The following is a 26,243-nucleotide window of genomic DNA, read 5'->3' as shown; positions in this document are numbered from 1 at the left end:
AATGGTTTTTCCTTTCTCAAGATAGTCGATGAAGATTACTCCTCGCAAATCCCAAAACATTGACGCCATAACCTTACCAGCTGATTGTTGCGTTTTCCCCCGCTTTGGAGCAGGTTCATCGCGTCCTGTCCACTCGAATGATTGTCTATTGGACTGTGGAGTTAAGTGGAGAAGCCAAGACTCATCCATGGTAACATATCGACGCACAAACTCGGATTTATTTCTCTCAAACAGTTCCAAACACTGCTCCGAATCATCAACTTGTTGTTGTTTTTGGTCAAATGTGAGCTCGCGCGGCAGCCATTTTGCACAGAGCTATCGCATATCCAAATACTCGTGAACGATATGTCCAACACGTTCCTTAGACATCTTTAGGGTGTCAGCTTTCTCGATCAGCTTCACATTATGGGTGTTCCTAATAATTTTGTGATTTTTTTTTATGTTTTTGTCAGTAACCACCTCTTTTGGGCGTCCACTGTGTTCACCACCTTCAGTGCTCATTTTACCACTTTCAAATTTAGCATACCAATATCTGATGGTTGATTTTGGTAGAGCAGTGTCCAAAGACTCTTCATCAAGCCAATTTTTGGCTTTAACTATATGTTTCCCCTTCAAAAACTAATATTTTATCATCACGCGAAATTCCTTCTTTTCCACGATTACTCAAAGCACAAAAGTTGCGTCACACAAAAAGCTCTAGCTCATTAGGTTGTGGCCCGAGTGCTGTCAAATTTGGACAGAATTCCTTTGAAGGTTGGTACAAACGAAATATGATATGGATAAAAATCTTCTAGCGCGATAAATGTGTTAGGCCAAACAATTATCAGCCCACCTGTTACATAGTTCTTACAACCACGCTTTCATGCAAAAGATGAATTTTAATTCTCTCTAATCGATCCAACTTTTAGGACAAACAAATTAGAAATTGATACGAAACCCGTGCCGCGATATGACTTTTTCGTTGACGGGCAATAATTGCGCCCCCCTGATCCAACATCGAACGATGGTGACGTGTGCCGGCGTTCTCACTTCTCAACGCTTTCCTATCGCACACTCTCAACTTCGACGAGTTTCTTGCTTGTCAGTGGGAGCAGTCGCAACAGTTTCAGCAAGCTCTTAACGCGGAACGGTCGCGTTTGGAGTATTTAAAGTAATTCGAGTCTCGTATTTTCAATTCAAAGCCTAGAAGTGCGGTTCGAAAAGTGACAAAATTAGCTACCAAGCTCACACTAAACGTGCCATATGTAAGTGTAGAAAAGTTAGATAAAGTTGCACAGAAGAAAACAAAAAGCTAGTTCTTGTGGTAACGCGCCACTTTCCACACAGTTTCAACAGTTGAGTTGTGTTTCGTTTGACACTTGTTGATCGCAAAGAATTACGGCAATGTTGTAATTTACTTGTGCAGAATGTTTTACCATCTGCGTTCGCATTACGAACACCATTGCGTTATCGGTTCGTGTGAAGATGTGTAAGTGCATTGCACATGGAGTTCAGTCGATTCAACTGGGATGAATCATCAGCCAGCTTAGGTTAGCTTTTATGCCGAGGGAAAAAAACTCATGAGCGAAGAAAAAATGCGAAACGTCAAACGAGACGTTATGTCTCTTTTATACCACCTTTATCAATTTGTTCTGCGTGAAAACAGATTTTAAATGATGATGTTTCATCGTAATATGCTTTGCACAATTAAATTCCCAACGATTTTAAATACAACATTGTGCTGTAATGTGACTTTCTCGTATTTAAATATCATAATAAACCAAAAAGCTAGACTCAAAACAAAATCCACTAAAACCACCTTGAAAATAAATTCCGAGCTCATAATTGATGTGTTTGTGTAAAATGTCCAATATGTGTAACATAGCTTGTCGCAATATCGTTCGCCACAGCAAAATCAAATGGCTCCTCTAACATAGTGCCATGCCCACCCTCTCTCTCTCTCTCTGTCTGTGCATCGTACTACTCAACTATCACGCCTTGAAACAGCATCTTAACGTGTGTTCTATGTTTCAAGTTGCTTTCCGTTCATCTAGGACAGCATGTGTGCTAGCTGTAGTCACTGTCAGTTTGTAAAGTACGCATCAAAACACTTTTTCCGTCCAGCGACTTGATGGTGAATCTGTATAAACAATGTTTTACTGCCGTTTCAATTGCATACCTTAATTTACAGAATTGTTCCTTTTGTTTCGTTTACTTTCTTGTTTCACCCCCAAAACTCCATTTTGCCTCTCGTTCCCGTCCAAAAACAACTCCCCGTTTCCCTACCGTTTCCTGAAAACTGCTTCATTTTTCCCAACCATTCCCCGCCAAATGAACCTGAATCGACAACGTCGTCGGCTCGATTGACGTTCTTCGTTTTATCGCGTCCAAAATGTTCATTGCTGCTCAATAAAAAAAAAACATAACCATCACGAACCAAAACCATACCACCAAAAACCACCAAACTACCAACTTACCAATACCAAATACCAAAAACAACCAACAACAAAATCTACCCTTGCGTGCCGCTTACGCGTGTACCACGTGTGTTTGATGATATTGCAAAATTTCAAAATTATTGGCTTCGGATACCCTGAACCAAATACTGAAAATGGACTAAACTATTCATCATCATCACTACATCAACAACAACAACCCCTACTATCGACATCACAACAACAAAACCAACAACTTCTTCACCAACAACAACAACAACAACAACAACAACAACATCAACAACAACAACAACATCATCAACAACAACAATCGCAACACAATCAAGACCAAGTGCGTGCCGCCGCTAGGAACCGGAACCCGGGTGGTGCGATGCAACCGCAGCCGGGTGGCCATATGCGCAACCAGCGAATGATGAACAACCAGGTGATGGGCGGCATGAACAATCAGATGCAGCAGATGAACCCGAACCAGGTCATCGATCACGACGAAAACCTGAGCGACAAGGAGATCTACCCGGGATCGATGCATCAGCAGGTGAGTGTGACGTACAGTTGTCCATTTTGTAAACTTATCAGTCGTTTAGATGGGGGGGAAAGTAAGAGCATTTTGTTCTTTGTTGCGGATTAGCTATGAAGTTTGCAACTCGTGTCGTCTAGATGTACTTTGCCATATGCGTACGAATGCGGCACGAAAGCAACGCATTGGTAGGGTTTGGAATAAATTCTACCCGCCACCATTATATGTTATTCTACTCCCCCTGGGGATGATCGGGGGTGATCGGGGGATGATACCCAAAGAGGGATGTAAAGTTTAGTTGTGTTCGGTAGCTGTTTTCGCCACTCTTCCACTCGACGAAGACTCCAAATTCGTAGTATTTTGGTACGGGAGCGAACGTTCTGCCAACCATTTTGCAAAATGTACATCCCTTGCGTTCACTCTAACCATTCAATCACACACCGGTACTCTACAACACGCCCGTACACACACAGGAACGATCGCAGCGTGATTCAAATAGCAGCAGCATACCGGCGATCGAAATCACGAAAGATGCGGCCGGCGATACGTACGTTAGCGATGATAGCGAGTACCAAGATGGCGCCAGCAGTGGCGGCGGAAGTAGCCGTCGCCGCAGTGGCTCCCATGGGCCACCGCAGCAGCAACAGGTTAGAGCAAATACACGCAGTCTCTCTCTACTACTACCGCTACTACTACTACCTCTTCCAACCATTGTCTTCACTGTCTCAGTATCTTTGTCTTTCACTCTGTAACTCTCACACACTTTCTCTCTTTCTCTGTCCCTCTCTCTACCTCTCTCTCTGTCTGTCTCTCTTTGTAACTGTTGTACACTTCTTTTAAAAGCAAGTTGTTGCCTTGACTGACTGTTTGCTATTCTTGTTTTATATGAACATGCTACTTATACGTACTTTGCCACACTGGATTCGCTCAACTGTTAATACATAATCATACACACAACATCTTAACCGAATTAAAACGTTCTTACCTTTCAAGCAAACACACCATCTGTATTATCTTAGCCACTGTTTAGGCTGTTTTCTATTTCACATCCCCTAATGAGAACTTCTGTCAATAAATCTATCCTTTTTGTCACACTATCTGTCAAAGTGTAAATGGCAACTAACGTAAACTGTCTCTTTCTCTCACTGGCTCTACACGTATGTGTGAGTGTATATTTGTGTGTGTGTGTGTATATGTGGCCGCTGCTTTGTACCTTTTGTACAATATAATCGTTTCAGTCTGTACATATAGCACATGCTATCCTTGTCGTTAAACTTACCCCTGGCCGTTATGCAGAGAGCAACCTCCAAATGTCCTCAACAACCTCACGCTGAGTATGAGGTTATCCGGGACTTTTTCCATTGCCTTCAAATCCAAAAAACAAAACCCCATCCAAACACACGTTGCAGTATCTTGGCAGTATCATTCGACCACAACCCAACCACCGCATGGCTATGTAGTAGTTAACACGCTTCGCCCGTCGCATCAGTTGAACCGTTGAATTTCACCAATTTGCGCCATAAGCAACTGTCCCCTGGTAACCCGAAAATTGTTGACCAGCACCAACCGAGGCTGACTCGATTGTGCACTAAATATTCAACTCTACATTGATGTCACCGTTATTTCGATCTTCCATGGTAAAACCCGTAGCTAGCAGCACCATCAGCTCGTGTACTAAAGCGATATACTACATACTATTTTGTAAATAACGCGTGTGTATCTATGTAAGGCACTGCATTCACCGGCATTCCCTCCTCCATCGAATGCTTGTCAGCTGGACACAGTGTCGATGGTACATCAGTAGTCCCCTCATCGAATTCTTCCCTCAGAGGACTTCAGGTCCCACGTCACGTCGTCAGTTTCACGTAGCGCCCAGTATATTCCACACGCAGAGGAACTCTGTTCCTGTTATGTTCTCTTTGTTTTGTTCAGTTCTGTGCGTACACCTGCGATGTTTGTGTAAACTCATCTCAAGCAACATTATAGTGTAACGCTGTAATGCTGATGCTTTTTGGCTCCTCAGTTCCGTGTACTTACGTTGGTTTTTTCTTTGCTCCGCGGTAATGATGACCTTTCAATCAACCGTCCTAAGTGTAACTTTCTCTCTGTGTGTGTGTTTATCTGTATATTTGCTTGCCAAATGCAGCAGTTTGATGTTGTGTGCCGTTGAGAGCAACGCATTCCGTTTGAGTTGTTGAAATTCATCCATCTTCCGTCTCCTCTCATGTGGCGTTGGACCTCATGTGGCGTTGGATGGAAATTGCTATAATAATGTGCTTTTCTTCTTCTGTCACTTATCACCCTCCATACCCGATTATACCATCGAAGGGCTATCGCAATCAGGGCATGGCCGGTAATCCAACCGGACGGCAGCAGAACCCGCAAGGACCAAACCAACAGTACTACGGCAACACGGGTCCGGGACAATCGCAGCCGGGTATGGCCGGGCAGCAGCAGCAGCAGCAGCAACAGCAACAAGCCGGCATGAATCGGAACCCCAACCAGCAGCGACCGATGAACCCGAACCAACCGATGCCCACCCAACAACAACAGCAGCAGCAACAGCAGCAGCAGCAGCAAAGAATGGCCCAAGGTGGCGTTGGGCCGGGACAGCAGATGACGCCACAAAGTATGCAACCGTATCCACCGCACCTGGTCGGAGCGTCCAAGAAGCCGCGATATTTCCTTGCGCTGTTCGATTACGATCCGGCCACGATGAGCCCCAATCCGGACGCGTGCGAAGAAGAGCTGCCCTTCAACGAGGGTGACACGATCAAGGTAGGAACGCTAGAAAGGTCGTCGGTAGGTGGATGTGGAGTGTACTTAAGCCCTCTCTTTTGCTTTTGTTTTCTGCCCTCCCGACACAGGTGTACGGCGAGAAGGATCCGGACGGCTTTTACTGGGGTGAGCTGCGTGGCCGCCGAGGCTTCGTACCGCACAACATGGTCCAGGAGATTGAGGACGGTGCCCAGGGTGGCGTGGGTCCGTCGGTGCGCGGAATTAGCCGAGAGCGTTGGGGTGACATCTACGCCAACATGCCGGTGAAGCGGATGATCGCGCTGTACGATTACGATCCACAGGAGCTGAGCCCGAACGTGGATGCCGAGGTGAGGCCCTAGACTATCATGTATCCGTCACCGCCATATTGCTCATACCGCTGGAAAGGTTCGGCATCGGCCTTCCTAATACCGACTGCCGACCGTCTAACCATATTGCGTTATACCGTGCTACCTAGTAACCGATACACTTTCACACCCACGACCGAACGATCCTATCACACAGGCAGTGCAGGTTACATTGTGTCTTTTAGCTGTGAAACCGAAGACGGGGTCTGAGACGTCTCGGGTTACCACAGGCTTTCGGTGATGCATTCTTCCAAGGCAGGGACCAAAGAAACACGTTTGAGGATCTGACATCCTCAAGTCAATTTAAACGTTCTATCGGTTCATCTGTGTCAGTTCTTATACTTTCTGGTTTTCCACTTTCCGTTCTGTCCCTTTTCTTTACGCTGCATGTTGCATGGTTGCTTACTGACTTTTCAATCACAATTCTAGTGCCTTTCTCTATATATATCACCTAGCGATATCCAACGAACGGAAACGCCTAGCGTTCCTTCAGTTAGACTTAGCGTGTGAGACCATGTGTTCCGCACATGGAGCAGAAAACTGGGGTCTAGCCAAGCCAAGCCAAAAAGCAAATCCTCGCAAACACACCTCAACACTCCAACAGCCCGGGGGCTGTCCAGTGCCCTTTGCCGGGGCACCGGGCCAAACCGGAACCGATCACGCATCCAACACCACAGCTCGGATCCGATCGACCATGACCCACAGATCAGTGAACGCAAAATTCATCCCGTAGTGGCATTCGTAATTGACTTATGTGGCTCTACCCCAATTTCTTTCCCACTCCCCCCTCACTGCAGGTGGAACTGAGTTTCCAAACCGGTGCCGTCATACTCGTGTATGGCGATATGGACGAGGACGGTTTCTACATGGGTGAGCTGGACGGGGTGCGCGGGCTGGTGCCGTCCAACTTCCTCACGGAAGCGCCGGACCAGTACAGCCAGCAGGGCCCGGCCGGCAACAATCTCGCCCAGCGCACGCTCAACAGCAACAACAACCGCGGCCGAGGGATCGGACCGGGGGCCCGTGGGCCTCCGCCGCCACCGCGGGACGCCATGATGGGCGGCATGGGTGGCATGAGCCAACGGGGTCCGCATCGCAAAGGTATGTTCCGCTAGCTAGTTCCGCTCCCAGTTTCGTTTTTCGGTAGTGTTTCGAGACCTTTACTTTCGATTGTTTCCTACAGCTCCCCGTTCCCGGTTCCCAACGTTTCAGTTTATCCCCCTTTTTTCCGAACACGTTTATCCATCTGTGCCGTTTACACTACTGTTTGCCACTATCTTGTTATCTGCTATGAACCCTGCTGAGAGGGGTTCTTATCTTCTCTTACACTTTATATAATTGTCTTTCTATTTTTTATTTGTGTCCATTTTCAACTAATATTTGGGTTTTGTTACACAATTTTACTTCTCTCTCTTTTACCATATCTGTTCTGCTGCTCTTTTAATTCGCCATTTTATTTCCTTGATCCGCTTCAGGTGCTTTAAAGATCTTTTTGTTTTCCTTTTTTAGTATCAATTTCAATAACGAACTTAATTTTTTATTTTTGTTTATATTATTATAAACTTAGGTACTTTCTTTTACTTATTAGTTTATGCTAATAATCCTTCAAGAATTGCCCAAGTTTTCATCACTGGCATAAGTTTTATTTAGTTATTAACTTTATAAGCGCAATATCTTCTTGTTGCTATCCACACCACTTCACTTTTCATCTTCTTTTCATATCTTAGTACCTTATAGTAATCCCCCCTCCCTTTCCCCCCCACGGGTAGCGAATGCCTAGTGCTACTGTGTCCTACATTTTACAACCTTTACCATTATCTTTTACGTACAAATTTACTCTTCCCTTCCGAGTTGTTCCACTTGTGTATGGTTTAGAAAATTCCTCCTTCGCTTCGACACATTCACAGCGACACATACACACTGATCCACTACATTTTCACTCACTGTTAATCGCGAACGGATCTAAAATTGCCCCCCACGTGATACCGCACCATACGCATTGTTACCGGAGCCGATGGTTACAGGAGTTCGTTCCCATCGTTTCGTGTGTCCATCAACTCATAGCGTCAACTAACCAACACACCAACACCATCACCGCTCCAAGCGATCCCTTCATCCATCTCCCAAACACTCGGTTTAACTCACCAAAATTTTGCCCCATTCACCAGTCACTATTCACCAACAAAAAGAATAACCCCTCATTGAGGAATGAAATAGTATCAGAATGTTTTAAGGAAAATTTCACTAGAAACACTGAACATTTTCAGTCTTTTACAATCAACTCCCAGTGCTACATGAACTGCAGTAAACAATAGAGAGAGAGAGAGAGCGTGATAAAAAACGTACGTCACAGACACTCGCAGAAATAATTGCCCTTCGAATAGTCGGCGTCTGACCAACCAACCTCTCACCTGTTGAGTGTTTTACTACACGAGTCGATTCTGGGTTTTGATCTGCTTTACCCTAGTTCTTTATCTCTCACTTATCAGTTTGTTAACCGGATTATTTGCCATTCGTGCAAAGGTTTTAGTTTTTAATTAAGTTTGGTTTATTTTTTTTCTTTTTCATTTCACTCAGTTAACTCTTAAGAGCACTTTGCATAAGTCGAATGTATTGAATGCCATTCACGGTTAAAGGGTTGGCAGGGACGTCTTCCTTGCGTACGCATAACGTACGTTACGAATAACGTAACTTCGATGTAGGAGTGTGAAGTGAGTAAATTTTTGATGTTGTCTTGGATGTTGCATTGCAAACTACCACAACTTTCTGCGTGAGGAATGGAATCCTGCGTTTGAATGAACTCTAACACACTGTCAACTATCAATAATACTAACACGATTACGTGTGCAACACAAGCAAAAAAAGAACACTTAAATGTTTCAAATCGAAACCAGCCACAGCAGCAGTACAGCAGAAAAGTAAAACAAATGCTAACTGAGCAGTAAAATTGCAATGTTCGTAATAACAAGCGCCTTCTGCACACTGTCCACTGCGTAAGCACACAGACGAAAAGTGAAGTTATTCCGTTCTGTTTACCACCAGTACACGATTGCTTGATTTCTTTTCATTTTCGCTTTTCCAATGTGTTTACTACGTTGCGTTATCTACTTCTTCGTTCTAAGAGGAACCAGGTAGCACTATTGATCGTCTTCTGATCGAATTCTAATGACGCTGGAAGATCGATCGTTAGTTCCATAAATCGATTGGATAGAATGTTTTCTGTTTTACTATTTAAAAACATAACCGTATGCTAACAAAATAATACGAGCAAACTTACTGAAGCGAACACTAAACGATCCCGATGACTCCGTGTTTCGACACTCAACCTCAAAGCAACCTCAACGTAAATCAACTTAAAAGCTTTAAATGTTCAGTGTACGCACCATTTTCAACCAATCTCCTCTCCTGTATCGTACTACTACTACTACTACTACTACTTCTACTTCTTCTATTGTTTAATTTTCTCTTCAAACTTATTGTCTCCTGTTGGCTTTCTTTTCTCAAACTAACCTGGCTTTACTGATCCTCATATCGCATCTCGTGTGTCTGGATTATGTTACTTATTGTGTTATGGTTTGTTTCACTTGCGTTTTGCTACCTTTCTTCTGTTCATATTTATTCAAACGAATCCTATCTAATAATGTTTGCCAAGTGAAGAAATAGTTTTCTCGTTCGGTTTTCTGTCATAGTTTCTCTATCTCCTAAACTTTCCATTGTATCGCTTTTCATACATTCACACTAATATAAATATATATATATATATATATATATATATATAGATGAATATACATATATGAATTTTTGCCATTTTGTTGATATGTACCGGATTAAATCCCAATTCTTTCCCTATTTTTCCATAATGATATTTGAAACTGTTTACTAGACACGGTTTGCTCTATTTCTCAAACTTCTCCATTACCTTACACACATTTGCATTTTGTTTACTCTGTTACTTCCGTTACATGGTTTCTTTACTAATTCTTAACTCTAATTTTTACTTTATCATAATAATTCCAACCCTTTCAGGCAGTTGTCTCAAACGGGAGTATTGAAAAGAGTGTACAGAGTGTTATAGAGTCCAATCATAAAAGTTCACCAAAAAGCTTTCAAAATTATTCTAATTACATCAGGAGAGTATAAAATGAATCTATTAAGTGCCTTTCAAGGAGAGATATATTGGGAGTGGCAAGTACGAGCCTGACAGACGCATCACACTTATCGAACTCCCGTTCAAGACAACTGTATTATTCATTTATCTTTTACGATTTCTCTGCTCTGCTGTGGTAAATGTTAAGTCTTTATGTTGTTCGTTGTTAGATGCTCGCCCTTCTTCCCCTACACTGTTAGACAACATGGGTCACCCTGCCCCCGATCACCAACCCCAGGTAACTACTACTCTAGAGTCAAGTCATTGAAAAAAACAACGATACAGTAACTGAGATTAAGTGAACCGAAGCCACTTACGACAGCAGCTCTTGCGATCTCCAATGTGAGGACAGACCATTGCGAAGGGATCCAAGTGCAAGAACAGACAAGAGATTTGAAGAAAAAAGAAACGAAACACAACCGTGCCCGATGTACAAGGCTTGTGGCGGAAAGAAAATAAAACGTTAATTGTGAATTTCATCGCCCAGTGGCTGACATTAGGCGCTAACAGCTTTAAATGCTATGAAAGCAATTGATGCTATAAAAACACTAAACCAAACACAAAATTTGCCATAAAAAAACGCAGAGTACACCAAGTGCTGGCACAATCTATTGGAAGCGAAATTCATTATTAGCCGTTTGATTTTCTACTTGCGCTTGCGTTCCGTTTGTTTTGTTTTCTCTCCTCTCTATTGTTCTTCACGTAACGGCAAGAGAAAAGTCATTCAGAGCGATGCAACCAAAAACTCTCGCACAACCCCCCCACGAAACATTCGCTACTTGTGCCTCCAACCCTAATCGCCGAGAACCAGAAAATAACGTGCCTTGTCGATTGCGTACAGAACCACTGTCGGCTACAGTATCAGACAACCCACATATTATCACACAGCAAATGATTTTGTTTTGTATTGTTTTCGCAAACAAACTCTACATCATCTACACAACAACAAAGCACCACAATGATTTAGATAAACTATCATTAAAGCAAAAACACAGGCTCGCCTCATGCCTGCAAATATTAAACAAAACTACACAGGGTCAACAAAATGGCGGTAACTAATCCTTCGCCACTGCTGCGAGGACATAACGTTGGCTGTAGGAAATGTGTTTTGTTTGTTTGTTTGTGTTTCTATTTTTGTTTTCTTTTATCCTTGTTCTAGTCACGGTTTTGTTTTTCTTAATTTGATCTTTGTGTTGGTTCATCTCGTTATTGTTACTATAGTATTGGCTTACTGCTCTGTCACACTTGTATTCGATGTAGTTTTGTCTACATATCGTTTTCAAAAGGGCCGCGTATTTCTTGATTCCCTTTTTTCGACAAATCAATTCGATTAGATACTTTCTGTCATAGCTATAAACTTGATATTGGCTCTAATGTGTTATGGCTGTTTTTTTTTAGATGTCATCTTTTCAAGAACGAGTCCGCCATATTGTTCCATTTCTTCTAAGCCTACTCGTGTCTTTTGTTTCTCTCTTCTTTGGTTTCTTACATGGCTGCTTGTTTGTCAATAATTGTTTGGTCCAGTTTGTTTGATTACCTGTCAAGTTTGGCACAAACACAATTATTGGCGCTCTGTTAAAGAAAAACTGTTTTTGATTTAAACTTCAAAATGGAAGCTTCCTTACCGTTGCGAAATTAATAAGGAGTTATATATTCATTTCTCATTTTAACCTTTGCGCTCTGATGTTTACCTTCATTTGATTGCAACGTCAATTTGGTCAACATGGTCTAAGGCGATGTTTGTTCGTGCTTTCAAATTGTTTTAATGTTACTCAATTCTACTATGATCTCGTATAATATACTTTACGTTTTTTGTAACACTGTTGAGTAGAATGCCATTTCTGTCTGTATTTCTGTTTTGAATGTTCGAATTTCGACATTTACTTAACTCTGCTCACTCGCTCTATATCTGGTTATGACTTGATGCCTCTGATGTTACGGTAAAGATGTGTTTCTTTCCGTTGTACGAAGTGTATTGTTTCAATGTTCTTGTTTTGTTCTGCACAGATAACTTTCCTGTACTCAGATTGTTGTGCTTTTATTTTGTTTCTTCAAGAACGGCCCGATGTTGTGCTTATAGTGAACGATTCTTTTCGATTCTTCTAGTAATGTTTCGCATACTATCATTTTGCACCTTTCTGTAAACGAAGGAAGCTAATGAGTGTCATAAATAATGACGAACTAAAAAAAGCCACTAAGTACAAACATTTACTTTGATAACATACATATGAATCCTTTAGTTTACACGCATTTATGTTCGTTCAGCTCTGTTTTTGTGTTAGGGAAGAAAAAAGTTGCGCAAACTGTTTGCCCTTAAAACGAAAAAAACCTCAGTCCACCGCAGAAAACAACACATCGAAATTAAATGCACTTCAAATGCAACGCCTTACAAAACATTGCACGGAAATGGTTGCTTGCAGTGCATTTGCGGCCTTCGCCTAAGCTTCATGTAAAAGAGAGGCTTGATCGATTAATTAATCGATTAGATGACTACTCTATTTTACCATACTATTACATTAACAGTGCCACAGCCACGCTACGCTATCACAGACCAGTTTCGAACACAGTGAAACTCTTAACCACACGTGATATACCATCTTCGTAGTACGCCGATACTAAAACATTATAACAACAAAACAGGATTCCAACAGGCTCCGAGCTCTTTCTCTTACTCTCCGACTACCCACAGAACAGAAGACACCGCAATTGGTACCATGGGCAGGGAAGTCTATGTGCTGGTAGAACTGTGAACATGCTGTCCATTTAATTGTCTGGCCTGCATCTGTCAAACCTATTTGTTACTTTTCCTGTCTGCTACTTGTCTGCCTGACTGTCCGTTTGCCACTTATTTCCATCTGTTTATTTCTATCTCGCTCTCCTTCTCTATCTGTCTTCTTATTTGCCTGGTTTAGCTGTGCCTATAGCGAGCATAATTTATTTACTATTTCTTGGATGCTGGATTGAGTAACACAAGTACCTTTCTAATCCCCCAGAATCGTGCTGGAATTTGCACAGCAATAATATTTGTCTTCAAGTTTATTAGCTCTTCAACTCAATAGCACCTCCAATAGCTTTCTTCATCGCTAAGTACAGTGTACTAAGTATTAGTACTAAAAAGTACTAAAGTCTCCACTATTTTCACTCGACTACTATTCAGTCGGCATCCATTGATCTATGCGTCATGTAACTTAGTTTTGGTCACAAAAAATGCTTCCCGTTTTGCTACTCTTTTGCGAAAACAGAGTATCACTCACCTGTTGTTGTCACCGTGTCGAAGCAGTGGAATGGCACGGACATCGATGTAAGTGTGTTTCGTTGTCTAGCTGTCACTTTGTGTGCGTGCGTGTGTGTGTGTGTCTGTATGTGTGATTGTTTATATTTGTTCGTATCTCAGATGTACCATGTCAACTTTGTTCGTATGTTTCATTTTCCTTTGTGTGTACAACACAGTTCCATCCCCATTTCTTTTTCGCGTAGCATAGGCGTTGTTGTAGTAGTAGAGTTGTAAAATCGATGGTACCGTAGTGACTAGTGGCGTTTGACCCACCCTTTAATCCCACCATTACCACGTTTGCACCATGCTACACAACATAATGCGCGTGTTTCGAGATCTAATGCCACTGCGATACTCTTGTACAGTTGTAACGAGGAGACACATGACACCGCACATGCCAACAATTGCAGTAGGATGCAACGGCACACTACAATGCTCAGGATACAGTATCCTTCATAAAAATAAACCTCTTTTGTTGTTGTAAAAATCTTGTTGAAGCTTACATTCTCTCAAACGGAATGCAGCTCAAGCCACATCCCAATTGTGTACTACGTTTTGGAAGATGGTATTCTTGTTTCGCACTTGAAGAAAGATATTCCAAGTGACTAATATGTTTAGAAGATTTGGAATAAATTGCTCTGTGGAACATCCAAAGCAAGAAAAAAGCTCACTTTAGCAAACAATCGATGCATATTCCATCAGCAAAATATCCGATTTATCACGACACCCACAGCCCACAGCACCAAGACAAACCATTAATGGCAAAGACAGCAGCCCAGTAGCAGCGTGGCCCTATTTTACGATATTTCATTTCCTCGAGATGATTCGCTTCGGCACCGTACCAATGATCGCCTCTGTTTCGATTATTTTTCTCTCATTTCTCGGCAAACGTTTATGGGCGTTCGTCCGTTACTTTGCCGAATCCTGGGAGCTTCACACCCTCCTCCGGGTGTCATGTGTCGCTGGCAATAGCCTGACCTTGTCGTATCTTTGTCGCGGTGTCAGTTGATAAGGATGGCGGATGGCGCCGGCCCCGAGAGTGAACATTTATTTGCGATCCTACTCGCTCAATTCATCACTATTCGTCAAGCTGTCAGCCGTATCGTCACGACCTATATCATCACCATCCGGAAAAGGGGCAGCAGCAGCGGCCGAAAGTGGCTCCACCCGGCGGGGGATAGCAACATTTTCTTCTCCTTCATTCCGTCTCGTTACCGTTGGCCCATTCCCTTTTCCCCCCCGCTTCGGTGGGCCCCCCCTGGTGTTCAATAAAGCGAAAACGGAAGGAGGGTCGCATCAATTTTTATTGTCAATTGTCTTTCTCGGGTCGGGTATCATCTATCCGGCTCGTTTCGCACCAGGACCGCACTGCTGCTGCTGCTGCGCTCGAATGCGAACAAAAGGGCAGCTTTGCACCAGCTTGAAACCGGATATATTACCGAGCGCAATACAGCCGGTGCGCGAGCAGGGAGTTGCGTGAGATCGATTGCGACGCTATTAGTCGAAGTCGAAGTCTTTTAACTAACCGTCGCTTTGGTTTTGTCGCGATAATGGATTTTTGGTGATGTGGTTCACATTGCACGCATATGTGTCATAATGCCGATGGTGTGATCGAGGCTAGCGAAACTACATTTATGATACGCCATTTATTAACGGCGGGCTGTCACGATTAGGCTGTGAGATTAGGAGTAGAAAATATCGTACACTTATATTTATGAAATTTAAGACAAGTAACTTATAATGTTTGCTCAAAAAAATTTTATAATATTTGCATCCATGGCCAACTTTTGGTGCTCCGTGTTTTTACAAAAAACCTTTCAATAAACAATATTTGCTAAACATTAGAGGCTATTGCTAGCCGCGAATAAAACATTGCTTTGGTTTGATTACCCACGCGACCCACTGTCAATATAGCAAGTTTTCCATTCTTGAATCCGTAGAACGTAAGTGCTCTAGTGTTATAATGTTTCTAGCAAAAGAAGCTCTTTTTTGTGATTTCTTTAGAGGTGTTTCATTGTACTGGCATGACATTAAATCTGTTTGCAAAATTTGTTTTCCTAATCGTTAGTTCTACAGTTTTGTAAAGAGTTTCATGTAATTTTTTGCAATTTAGAAACAAAAAAACAACCAATTGGCTCATTAGGACCTTTTGGCACTCAACCATGTGTTCTTGATTGTTTTAAGAGTTTGTTTTAAATTTTTTTGTTTAATTACTTTATTACAAATTTGTTTATCTTACTTTATTACGAACTTAATTATTACGTTAACTACTTTACGAAAGCTTTACCTAGCGAAAACGATTCATTTCCGTTATTCGCGTATACACTTGCTTCTTTTATGTATCATTCAGATAATACAATCCAGCAGGGTACAGAGGCTGTAATAGTGCCTACTAGGAAATTCACCGACATGTACCTAAATATACCATGTGTGTCCAGCTACTTACAGCGCACACGCAACACCATTGTAACATACTGAAGATGTGAAGAGATTCTATTTGATTTTCCTTAAAACTGTGTAATCATTCCCTCGAAGCCAGCAAAAACCCTCCAACTCTGTTGCAACAATGTCACTGTAAATCTCTCACTGTGGTAGTACACTTCTGCAGCGGAAGACTTTTTTGTGTTTGTAAGCGACGAACCCTAGTTTTAGTCCCACACAGTCACCTGTTTCCATTTTCTCGGCGCTTTCCACCACATGTTTTAAACTATTTAGGGCAGTCAGCGCTGTTTCACGGTTAGAGCGTACCATCTCGACACCGACCGTAATGAGAAGCTGGTGAATAGACCACCGGTCCTTTGCACGGTTCTTGCAAATGTCCGCGCGAGACGGGAATTGAATTTAAATTTCTTCCCAACGGTGGGTACCGCCGCCAGTGCCGCTACCAGTGCTATCTGGAAACGGATGGCTCGGTCGGCAAATAAGCACGGACAATCCACACGAAATCGAATCAAGTGCACCAACAAGCACCGTTGCACTTAAACGCTACTTCCCTGCGTCACTGCGGGTGCATTTGCGGGTCGTGGTGCACGTTGCAGTTGGTGGAAAGTTTTAAATTGAATTTTCATGCAAATGAGTTACACCGGTTACATGCGTTTGGGGGGAGAGAGAGAGAGCTTACTTTTTCTCCACCCTTTACACTTGCTGTTAAACGTTGATTGGTTTCGTTTTTTTTTCGAGTACGTACAGAATTCGTAATGTCTTGCGTCCCGTGCTAGAAATGCTGCACACGGGCACGTATTTTAAACGATTACGATGCAACAGCTCCGGTCACAAGAACCCGTTTTACAAGACGGGGACACACTTTACGTGCTCGAACCGTGTGCCAATACACTTTGGCAGAACATTAATGGACGAAGGTTTGTGCGCAGAACTTATGAACTGGAAATCCGAGAACACTTCCGTGACGTCTACATCCCACTCACCTACTGACATAACCGTTTTCCTTTTTTTTCCTCCCCGAGTAGATATCGTCCTTTAAATGTCACTTTTCCTCCAGTTCCTGCCTATAGCTTGTAAAGCTCTGCCCTGAACCACAACAGCAGGATCGTTCGTACTTGCTGAGCTCAACAGTAATGAAACGCGTGAACCGATTATGTTCATTTTATAACCATTCTTTGCACCTTCGTTAGTGAACAGATGCTCACCAAAAAGTCATACTTTACTCCATTAATGGACGTTTTCCAGTACGCACGTTAATTAGCCCGTTTAGATCGTTCGTTTTATTTAGTTTGATTTAGTGTTTTTCATTTACTTGTTTCTTTTTTACATCCTTTTGGAAAACACACACAAAACAACTTGTGTTTTAGATCGCTAGTTTACATATCTTACTCTTTTACTGATTGTTCAATGTTTGTTTCAACTATTGCTTTCACGTTTAGTATACGTACTTTTTTGTTATGATTTCCTTTCCGTTTTTCTGTTTCCCTTTTTCTATATTCACCTTTTTCACACCTCTTTCGCGCCTCTTTTTGAAGTTTTCCTCTATCCTATACTCTTTACTTGTACTCCACTCTTCTTTACGCTGCTTTATTTTAAGAAAAAAAATCCTTTCTTTCCTACATTACAAGTTCGTATGACAGTTCGTTCACACTTACCAGATTCAGCTTACGGTAGGGAGTTTTCTTTTCTGTAGAACGGTTTCGCCAAACGGTGTTTAGAGGTTACAGTTACATCTAGCTTTCGGCTTTGGAATTTTGTTGAACTTTCTTCTTTCTTTTCCTATGTTGGTTACATTTTTCTTCAAATTACAAACTCGACTTCGAAAGTTCGTTCGAAAAACGCCCATCACATTCCCCACAGTTCGTTCCGCTGAAGGAACCGCTGAAGGTAATGTGTAACGTTTCAGCATCGAAACGTTGATTGCCACACTTCTTGTCAACAGTAAGTGCACACCTGTTACATCTATAGCTTCACCGTTTCTTTGTGAACTGCTTTCATGTTAGTGTTTCAATGAAAACGTTTGGTTTCTGCTCAATTTCTCCATTCTCGTTGCGTAGCGTGTTACTGTTAGTGCATAGAACGAACATGCAGTGGCCTCTCCATGCAGCCCCTGGCGGTGGCAAGTTTGATGCATGGTTTTCCAACACTTGATGCATTTCATAAGAGAGCCAAGCGGCTTCCGGAAAGGTGAAATGTTGATTTTTTTTTTCATTTAACTCATTTTTCACTTCAAGCACTTTGTTGCTTCTAGTGATGATTGTTTTGATATAGTGTTTTATTTTTCACTTTCCGTTAGTTCAGCCTTAGTTAGAATTGGTAATTTTGATTTCTAGAACACTCTAAACCAACAGAACCAGCTAGGAGTGAATTTCCTGCCATCCTTTCTTTAGCTAACGAAAGGAGCAACATCTTATTGAGGTATTACTATACTGCGGCCAGGAATACCAACAATACCGACACAAATGTGCACACCCACACCCAAAGACACACTTAAAAAAACACACAAACATACACACACACACACACACTCCCCTTGTTTTTGGACAGTTAAATGTGTATGTCGACATGTCTGTTTATTTTCTATCTCTCTGTCTCTCTGTCACTCTCTGCGCGGGGGCCTGGTTTTGGGTTTAATTGGGGAAGGAGCACAGCAGTAGCGAGTGTTCGATGTGTACTCCATTTCCAAGTGTTTCGCATACTAACGCAGCTGGTGGGGTTTTCTAGGGGATGTCGGGGATAGGCGGGATGATCGGTCAAGGGATAGGGATCGGTGGTAATGTCGGCGGCATGACCGGTATGCAGCAGCAGCAGCAACAAACACCGATGCAACAGATGCAGCAACCGATGCAGCAGCAGATGCGTAACAACCAGCAACAGCAGCAACCGATGATGCAACAGTCCCACCTGCAGCAGCAGCAGCAGCAACCGATGATGCAGCAGCAACAGCAGCAACCGACACCGACCACGACCGCCTCCTCCGGTGGGGTGTTTTCCACCGCGTCGAACCTGCTGTCCGGTGCAGCCGGTGCCGCCACCGGTGGCCTGTTCGGCAAAAAGCCCGCCGCCCAGCAACAGCAGCAACCGATGCAGCAGCAACAATCGTCCGGCCCGTTCGGTGGCTTCGGTATGGGCGGCGGCCAACAGCAGCAACAGCAGCAGCAGCAGCAGCAACCAATGCAGCAACAACCCGGTGGCCAGCCGGGTCAGCAGCAACAGCAGCAGCAGCAGCCCGGCGGTCCGAACATCATGGGCAAGATCCAGGAGATGGCGGCACCGGGCGGTGATATCCTGTCCAAAGGCAAGGAGCTAATATTTATGAAATTCGGTCTCGGCGGTAAATAACCCCAGGCGTTTGATTATGATTATTGTTATGGTTATTATCCTAATTGTAACTATCGTTCCGAGCCGCGAGCAACCGTTCGATTCTGCGTCCGGCTCGTTGTTCGGCTTCACTAGAGTTTGGACGGGTTTGGCGAAAGTTTCGTGATATCACAAACGGTTCAAAATTATCACACACTTCCAAACACACACACACTCACACACATACACGATACAAAAGAAAAAAAATATTAGAAAAAAAAGAAGTGAGATCGTCGATCGGAATCGCTAACAATGATAATACCCTCCCGAACAAACAAACGAACAAAAAAAAAGACAAAACAAACAATCACACATTCGCGCTACATTTCACCAAATGGCTTTATTGTTGTTCCTTGCTATCCAAGCCTGCTCGCGCCTAGTCGGTAAGAAGGAGAGTGGGTGCGTGTCGGATCATTATCCTGAAGCTGCAGGATCTGAAAATGTTGGAATGGTGCCCGATCTCGCCAATGCCCGCCAATGAAAAATATTCACTTTGTTACAAGGATACACACAGCAGAAACAGAAGAAGAAAACAATCGAACTCTCTATCTCACTCTCTTTTCCAATGCTCACTCACTCAACTTTCTCTCTTCTTCACTTCTCCGATGTATTTTTGCATTTTTCTGGACGACAATAGAGAAATTTCCAAACCCCCCCGTAAAGAAAAACCGTAGCTAGTGAGATTAACTAAAAAAAACACGCAGGAAATACCGCAAGGACATGCTAGCGTTTCGAAACAAACACGGCAAAAGGCAACAGCAACATCAATAGCATACCGACACAGCATAATGTTGCGACCACGTGTAGCAATAGCGTTTGCGTAGTTGTTTCTTATTTTAATCCCCCATTCACCGGGTATCCAGTAAGCAAAAACAAACGTTTGTCCACTTTAATAGCTACACACACACACACACACACTTAGGCACTCAGACACACGCACATACATGTGCACATTCCAGCAAACACATTGGTTCGTTTGATTCTTTGGATTTCGTTCGACTTAATTTAGAGATCGGAAATGAACCCCCATCTATAGTTAACACTACAGCGACCTGTCGTTTTGATCATAACTTTTAGATAAACTTAATTTTATGTGATAAAGATCCTTCAAAGGTTTTTCGTTCATGAAAACGGACATGCAACAGACATCACGTTGAGTAGACCAGTCAAATTTGAGAGGATTTAGAGATTTCGTTTAAGACATTTTGACAAGAATTAATCATTTAATTTAATTGTTCAGTGACTATCAGTGACAGTAGACTATCAGTGAGGCTTCAAATACTTAATAACCCGCGAAAAATTATGCGAAAATGCAAAACAAAATGGCGGCTTCGAGTTCGAAATATCCTTGAGTGCGACAAAATGGCATAGCCATTCATGCTGTACAAGTACTAGTGTTTTGTGTTGCAATTTTAAAAAATGCTGGTCGTTGTGGTGTTAAAAAAAGATGAAGCAGTGTTTTGCATATAGCCCTCGCCAATAGGAATATCTCACGGGCTTTGACACGTTGCTCGAATGTGTGTACATATAAGTTACCGAGTAAAGCGATTACGGTGGAACAAAGTAGGCGAGGAAAAGTTTGCGGGTGCTTTTTTCACGTCAATCGTTCAACAGGCAAGCGTTTAAAATAGGAAAATCTTGAGATCTCTGCTCGATCTACACTCGGTAAAGATTTGTTCCGTTTTGAGCATGTGCATAACGATCGGTTACGGTTCGGTGACGGATCGGAGAAGCAAATAAGTATACATAGACATTAGTAGCTAATAGTGTTACCGCTGCAAATTTACGCACACAGCCCGCCATGTTGTGAAGGGACGTATTCCGCGAAACGAAGAAAAGGGTCGCGCCTCTGTTATCCACTGTTGGACTCACATTCTTTACCCATCAGTACCTCTGGCGAGGTATCCGTTACCGTTTATAAAGCGCTACCTCTTCGAAGCGATCGACGGAAGTGTCTCCGCGGAAGGTTTTGGAGTTGCTCCTAAACGTCTCCCCCTGTGCGTATGCGTGCATGCGTGAGAGTATAGTGCATTTTCCGGCATTTTGAGCTGATTTGCATTCCGGGCCGTTGTTAGTGCCGTTTGGTTTAATTTCAAGTTTTCTTTCATTCTCGGTTCACTGTAAGTAAGCTTTCTTCAAGCAAAGGAGATTGTGTGTGTGGTATTAACCGTACGTTACGAGTGTTACAATCACAACTTAAGCAAAGTGAGAGCAAAGAGTAAAATAGTAGGGTATAAATAATAATACACTTTAATCGTAATCGGTATTGTGCGCATTGGCAAAAAACGGCGAACGCAGTATCGTAATAGGAAGGGGATTAAACTTTAGCTAATCGTTATCAAAAAAAAAAAAACAGAAAAGAAACCCAAAAAACATAAAATCACACGTTTCTTCGTCAAACAAAGTATTCTATTTGTTATTCTAGCTAAAACAAAAGGCAAAAACAATGTGTGAGTGGTACGATACAGCAACAAAAAAAACACACACAATCGGTCGATTTGGCTAATCATTCCGGTTAACATTCGTGCAGTGTATACATACAAACGCTTCATGTTTGAGAATTTGAAACTAAACCGAAACATACATAAAGACACAGCAAACACCGAGGCAACGTAAAATGTGGTGCATGTACGTGTTTGGTGGAGAAAATACCTTGTTGAGTGTTGTTAAAAAAAGAAGCAAAATAACAGACAATTATTAAAACAAATGTTTACACCGACTTACACACAAACACACACATACATACATATGCCGCTATACACACATGCTCTTAACTGCAAGGACTCGGTGTACAATTAGGTGCGCGATAGTAGCGAAAACGTCGACCGAAAGTGAAGAAACATTGCATTAGATAATGGGAAAAGTAGGGAGTGGAGTCGAATCGGACAACAGCCGAATGAGAAGAGAGAAAAAATGGAAGCTATAAAAACAAGGTGATATTTACATTTAGATGCGATCGTAACCCATATCATTCAATTCCCCCACCCACCCCCATTTCCAGCCCCATTACTCCCCAACGCATATATTATACCACTGGCATACAAATTCCATTGCATTGAGGGAAACGGAATAGCGAACATTGTTGTTGGAGACCATATCGTGCTGTAGGTGGCATTTTCAATTGTGAGATTGTAGAGTCAAAAGTAAAATAAAAAAACCCACTCTTAGTTGGATAAATATCGGAAGGACAAAAAAATACAGAAAACAAAGCAAAAAAAAACACACACACAAAATAAACACTTAATTACCACAACTACATTGTACCGCGTATTCCGTTCGGTGGGAAGGCAAAAAAAAAGACAAAAAAGGAGAGAAAAGCTTAAAAAAGTATAAACATAAATCAAACAAACTGCGCGTCATTCATACACGTCATGCTTCTCTTCAGTGCTGTTTCACGAAATGTCTAGCAAGCGAACAAAATAGTAAATTGCGTCAAGCCAGCAAACACAAATGATAAGTTAAAGTATAATATAAAACTAATAAACACTACACACAAAAACAAACACACACACACATTGAACACACATAAAAGCATGATACAACCTTAAGCAAAAAAAAAGACGAAGAAAGAAAAAGAAGTAAAGAGAATATCCAAACGATACGCAATGCGTGAATCAAATCGCAAAAGTAGTTTAGAAGCTATGTAAAGAAAACAGATCAAACTCTATCACTACAAAAAAATAACACAAACGATGAAAGAGAAAGCAACAAAAAAACAAGAAAACAAAACTGTAAACAACAAAAAGTCAAGCATAGCGGGAGGCCCACCATCAACCAAAACCGGCCACCCGGTGGGATAACCGAATGCACTAGAACTTTAGGAGGTAAACAAGTTAAGTAAATGTATTTAATAAGCGCGTCTGTAGCACAATATTTAACTTAACTGGAAGGAAGGAAGCGAAAAAGAGGGCTAGGTGCAAAAAAGAGGCCCCCACGGTTGCGATGTCGAGCCGAGAGACGCAACAACAATCCCAGCACTGTGCAACTATCTTTAACACTTTATCTTTATCGCTATCCAAACAACAACAAAAACATGCTGCAATCGAACAAACACAAGGCAGAGGAACATAGCAAAGGGAAGTCGAAAGTGGACTCGTGTCGGAATTCATGCGAGAATCGTCAAGCCGATCTGGTTTCGATCTGGGAAGCGTGAGCGTGTTCGATCATGATGTCACGATCGTTTGTTAATTCATTGTTGTACGTACGTTGCTCTGCGGAGGAAGTTAACCATATCCGGTGCGTTCTCTTTTTTTCCGCCTCCATTTTCCATGATTCACCATTTTCCCTTCCCCAGTAGAAAGCAGAGTCCTGTCAAGGCTATTCCTGTTTTCCGGCGGTTGTTAACCGAACCGAAATTCGTCACATTCCCATGATAGTTGTTACAAATATGTTTGAAGAAGCGCAGCTAAATGAAGCAAAGAGCCGTGAGTGCAGAGAAAAATGTTAACCCGAAAGCTCGCAAATTTTGAATGTAATTAATAACTGTTTGGCCAGCGAAAGTTTATTGGACAAAAACGCGAAAAATTAATAAAAATCCACTCGTAACAACGCGACGCATTTCCAAATGCGCGCAATTAAGAAGTGTGAAATATGGCTTGCAACACTAAAATAGAAAGAAATTGTTTGAACTTAACACATTTGGGTATGCCGAGGAAGCAGCAAAAGAAATATATATACATATAAATATATGGTAAAAATTACAAATGACTGGAATGAGAAGCGAACAGAAAACAAACTGTCACGAACACGGAACAAGCAAAAGATCTGTACATAAAAAGTGAAAATAAAGTAATAAACAACAAACACACATCTTTGAAGATGGCCATTAGCGGAGTTAGAAGAACATAGCATAACGGTATCGTACGGAGGCAGCAGAAACAATAACAGAAACAGTACACCGTGACAACAGCGAGAAAAAAAGGTAACAATAATATCAACGCATAAATAACAGCCAAACATGAGACGATCGCTCATGGACGTCTTTGTTTGTCGCTTTACCCAGGTTAATAGTAGGTACTGTAAAGAAGAAAGCAAAAACTATTAGCAGTAATCATTCGAACGCCGTCGTTTATCGAGCGCCGACGGCCACAGCATAGAACCGTGACAGTGATGTGTACAGTGACCAGGAACGGTGTACCGGGCATGTGCGGCACGAGTTGGCAAGTGCACGCAGGAGACAAATGAAAACACACAAGAAAGGAAAACACAAAAAACGACCACAAATGTTTACCCACCATAATTAAATTGAACATATTTACAACAAAAAAACTAATAAATTATTGAAAACTTATTCATTAACACGAGAAACGCCGACGTTAATGCTGATCAAAAACAAAAGGGAAAAGGCAGAAAGGAGGGGAGTATTTGGTGAAGGTGACAGGACGCTGGAAAGGAAGTGTGAGGACGCAGGTCTAGTATATCCCTTTACCGCGGATAGTATTCATTCTTTCCGCTCTGACGTGGGAACCGGAATAAAGTAACGTAAGGCAACAGTGACGAACAAAAGTTCCCACAAGAGAAGAAAACACGCAGACACACACACCCACACATCTATACACAATCTCTATTGCTTCTAATAATATTTAACATCAATCCAGTCCAAACACTATAAAAACGGTCATTCGGCTAAGTTTAGCCTACTTTTTGGGCGCTAGGACGTACGATAAGGCTGCATGCTAGGTTACCCAACATCCGTTCGGTTCGCACAGTACAGTAGATTAGTCGCAAATCTCATGAAAATAATACAGCAAGTATGCAACAATCTTCTGAAAGCAATCTGGAAATGCGATGGAATGCTGAGCAATGAAAGGAAACAAAACAGTCTACAAGAGAGGAAAGAGTCAAAACCCCATTACATGTATAGAGGGCGCCACAGGATCGTTCATCGCGATGAACACAATGAATGAACCCAAACGGGCCAAACAAAAAACAAAATGAAGGCTATCTCCTGCGTTCCATTCTGCGAACCATACCATACAAAAACCAAACAAAAATACAGTAAAGTCTACAGCATTACGTAGGTACGTCGAGCATTATTGTAGCACGTGAAGGACGACAGCGTACGGTTCAGCGTACAAGTACATTTATTGTTTTCCGTGAAATGAAAAGAAAAAGGTACGAAATAAAAGAGAACGCATGATCATACGCAAGTGAAAAACGCACATGAGATGATGGCGTTCTTACTTGTACTGCTACTAATGCTACTGATAAAACTACACCCACTAACACTGGCTCACTGTCACCTTCAGCGTCATACACCTTGCCGTACCGACACTGTCACAAAGACTCTATTCATGAAGAAACGGATCAACCGCAGGTGATCGTTCACTTAACACCTCCACTAAACACCTGAAACACACACACACAAACCTTCACGCACGGGATACGATCGTGGTGGTGAACACTAGCCAAAATTGAATTCGCCGTAACCGAAAGAAAGTAGTATTCGTTTCGCTTCGTTTCGCCTAATTCTTTCTCGTACGCGCGCCATACCACGTTTAAACATGGACGCCTTTTACGTGACGTAGTGTTCCTTCTTATACTACGGACTACTTCTACTGCCCACTAAACGCGTTACGCACGGTTACGTATTTCGACTAACATACTTTTTCTCACAAATCGTAAGTACATATCTAATTGTTAGTACTACTACTAATATTAATTTCGCCGCCGTTTCGCTTCCGAATGGCTGACATTCCCGAACGTACGTTCGACCATTTTATGTTGCCAGTAGTCGCAGATCACATCAGGACTGATTGTGCGAGCGGCTTGTCTGCTTTTTCCGTCAACTTCATCCCCGTACTAGCTGCCGGTCGAGAATGCGCTGCACTTTATGGTTTTCCCATTGTTATCTTTTCTCCGCACCTAATTTCTCTGGCCATACTTTACATATATGCATATACTACTATTAAAGAAAAAGAGTCACAAACAATAACCCATTGCA

The 26,243-nt window shown here is 42.3% G+C and overlaps 1 protein-coding gene across 1 annotated transcript in view; it reads left to right on the top strand.

Moving 5' to 3' along the window:
* LOC128298383 (uncharacterized) overlaps window positions 1-24,637 on the top strand; it is an 83,864-nt gene extending 59,227 nt beyond the window's left edge. Inside the window, exons 14-20 of the mRNA XM_053034135.1 lie at window positions 2,561-2,970; window positions 3,426-3,599; window positions 5,281-5,730; window positions 5,820-6,059; window positions 6,875-7,178; window positions 10,395-10,462; window positions 18,665-24,637. Coding sequence (XP_052890095.1) covers window positions 2,561-2,970; window positions 3,426-3,599; window positions 5,281-5,730; window positions 5,820-6,059; window positions 6,875-7,178; window positions 10,395-10,462; window positions 18,665-19,282 — 2,264 coding nt within the window. The 3' untranslated portion in view covers window positions 19,283-24,637. The remainder of the gene's footprint in view (window positions 1-2,560; window positions 2,971-3,425; window positions 3,600-5,280; window positions 5,731-5,819; window positions 6,060-6,874; window positions 7,179-10,394; window positions 10,463-18,664) is intronic.
* Window positions 24,638-26,243: the final 1,606 nt, after the last annotated feature.

This window comes from Anopheles moucheti, chromosome 2, assembly GCF_943734755.1.
Source record: "Anopheles moucheti chromosome 2, idAnoMoucSN_F20_07, whole genome shotgun sequence".
Lineage (NCBI taxonomy): Eukaryota > Metazoa > Arthropoda > Insecta > Diptera > Culicidae > Anopheles > Anopheles moucheti.
Note: the sequence above shows the minus strand (reverse complement) of the source record. Positions and strands in the feature narration are given on the sequence as shown.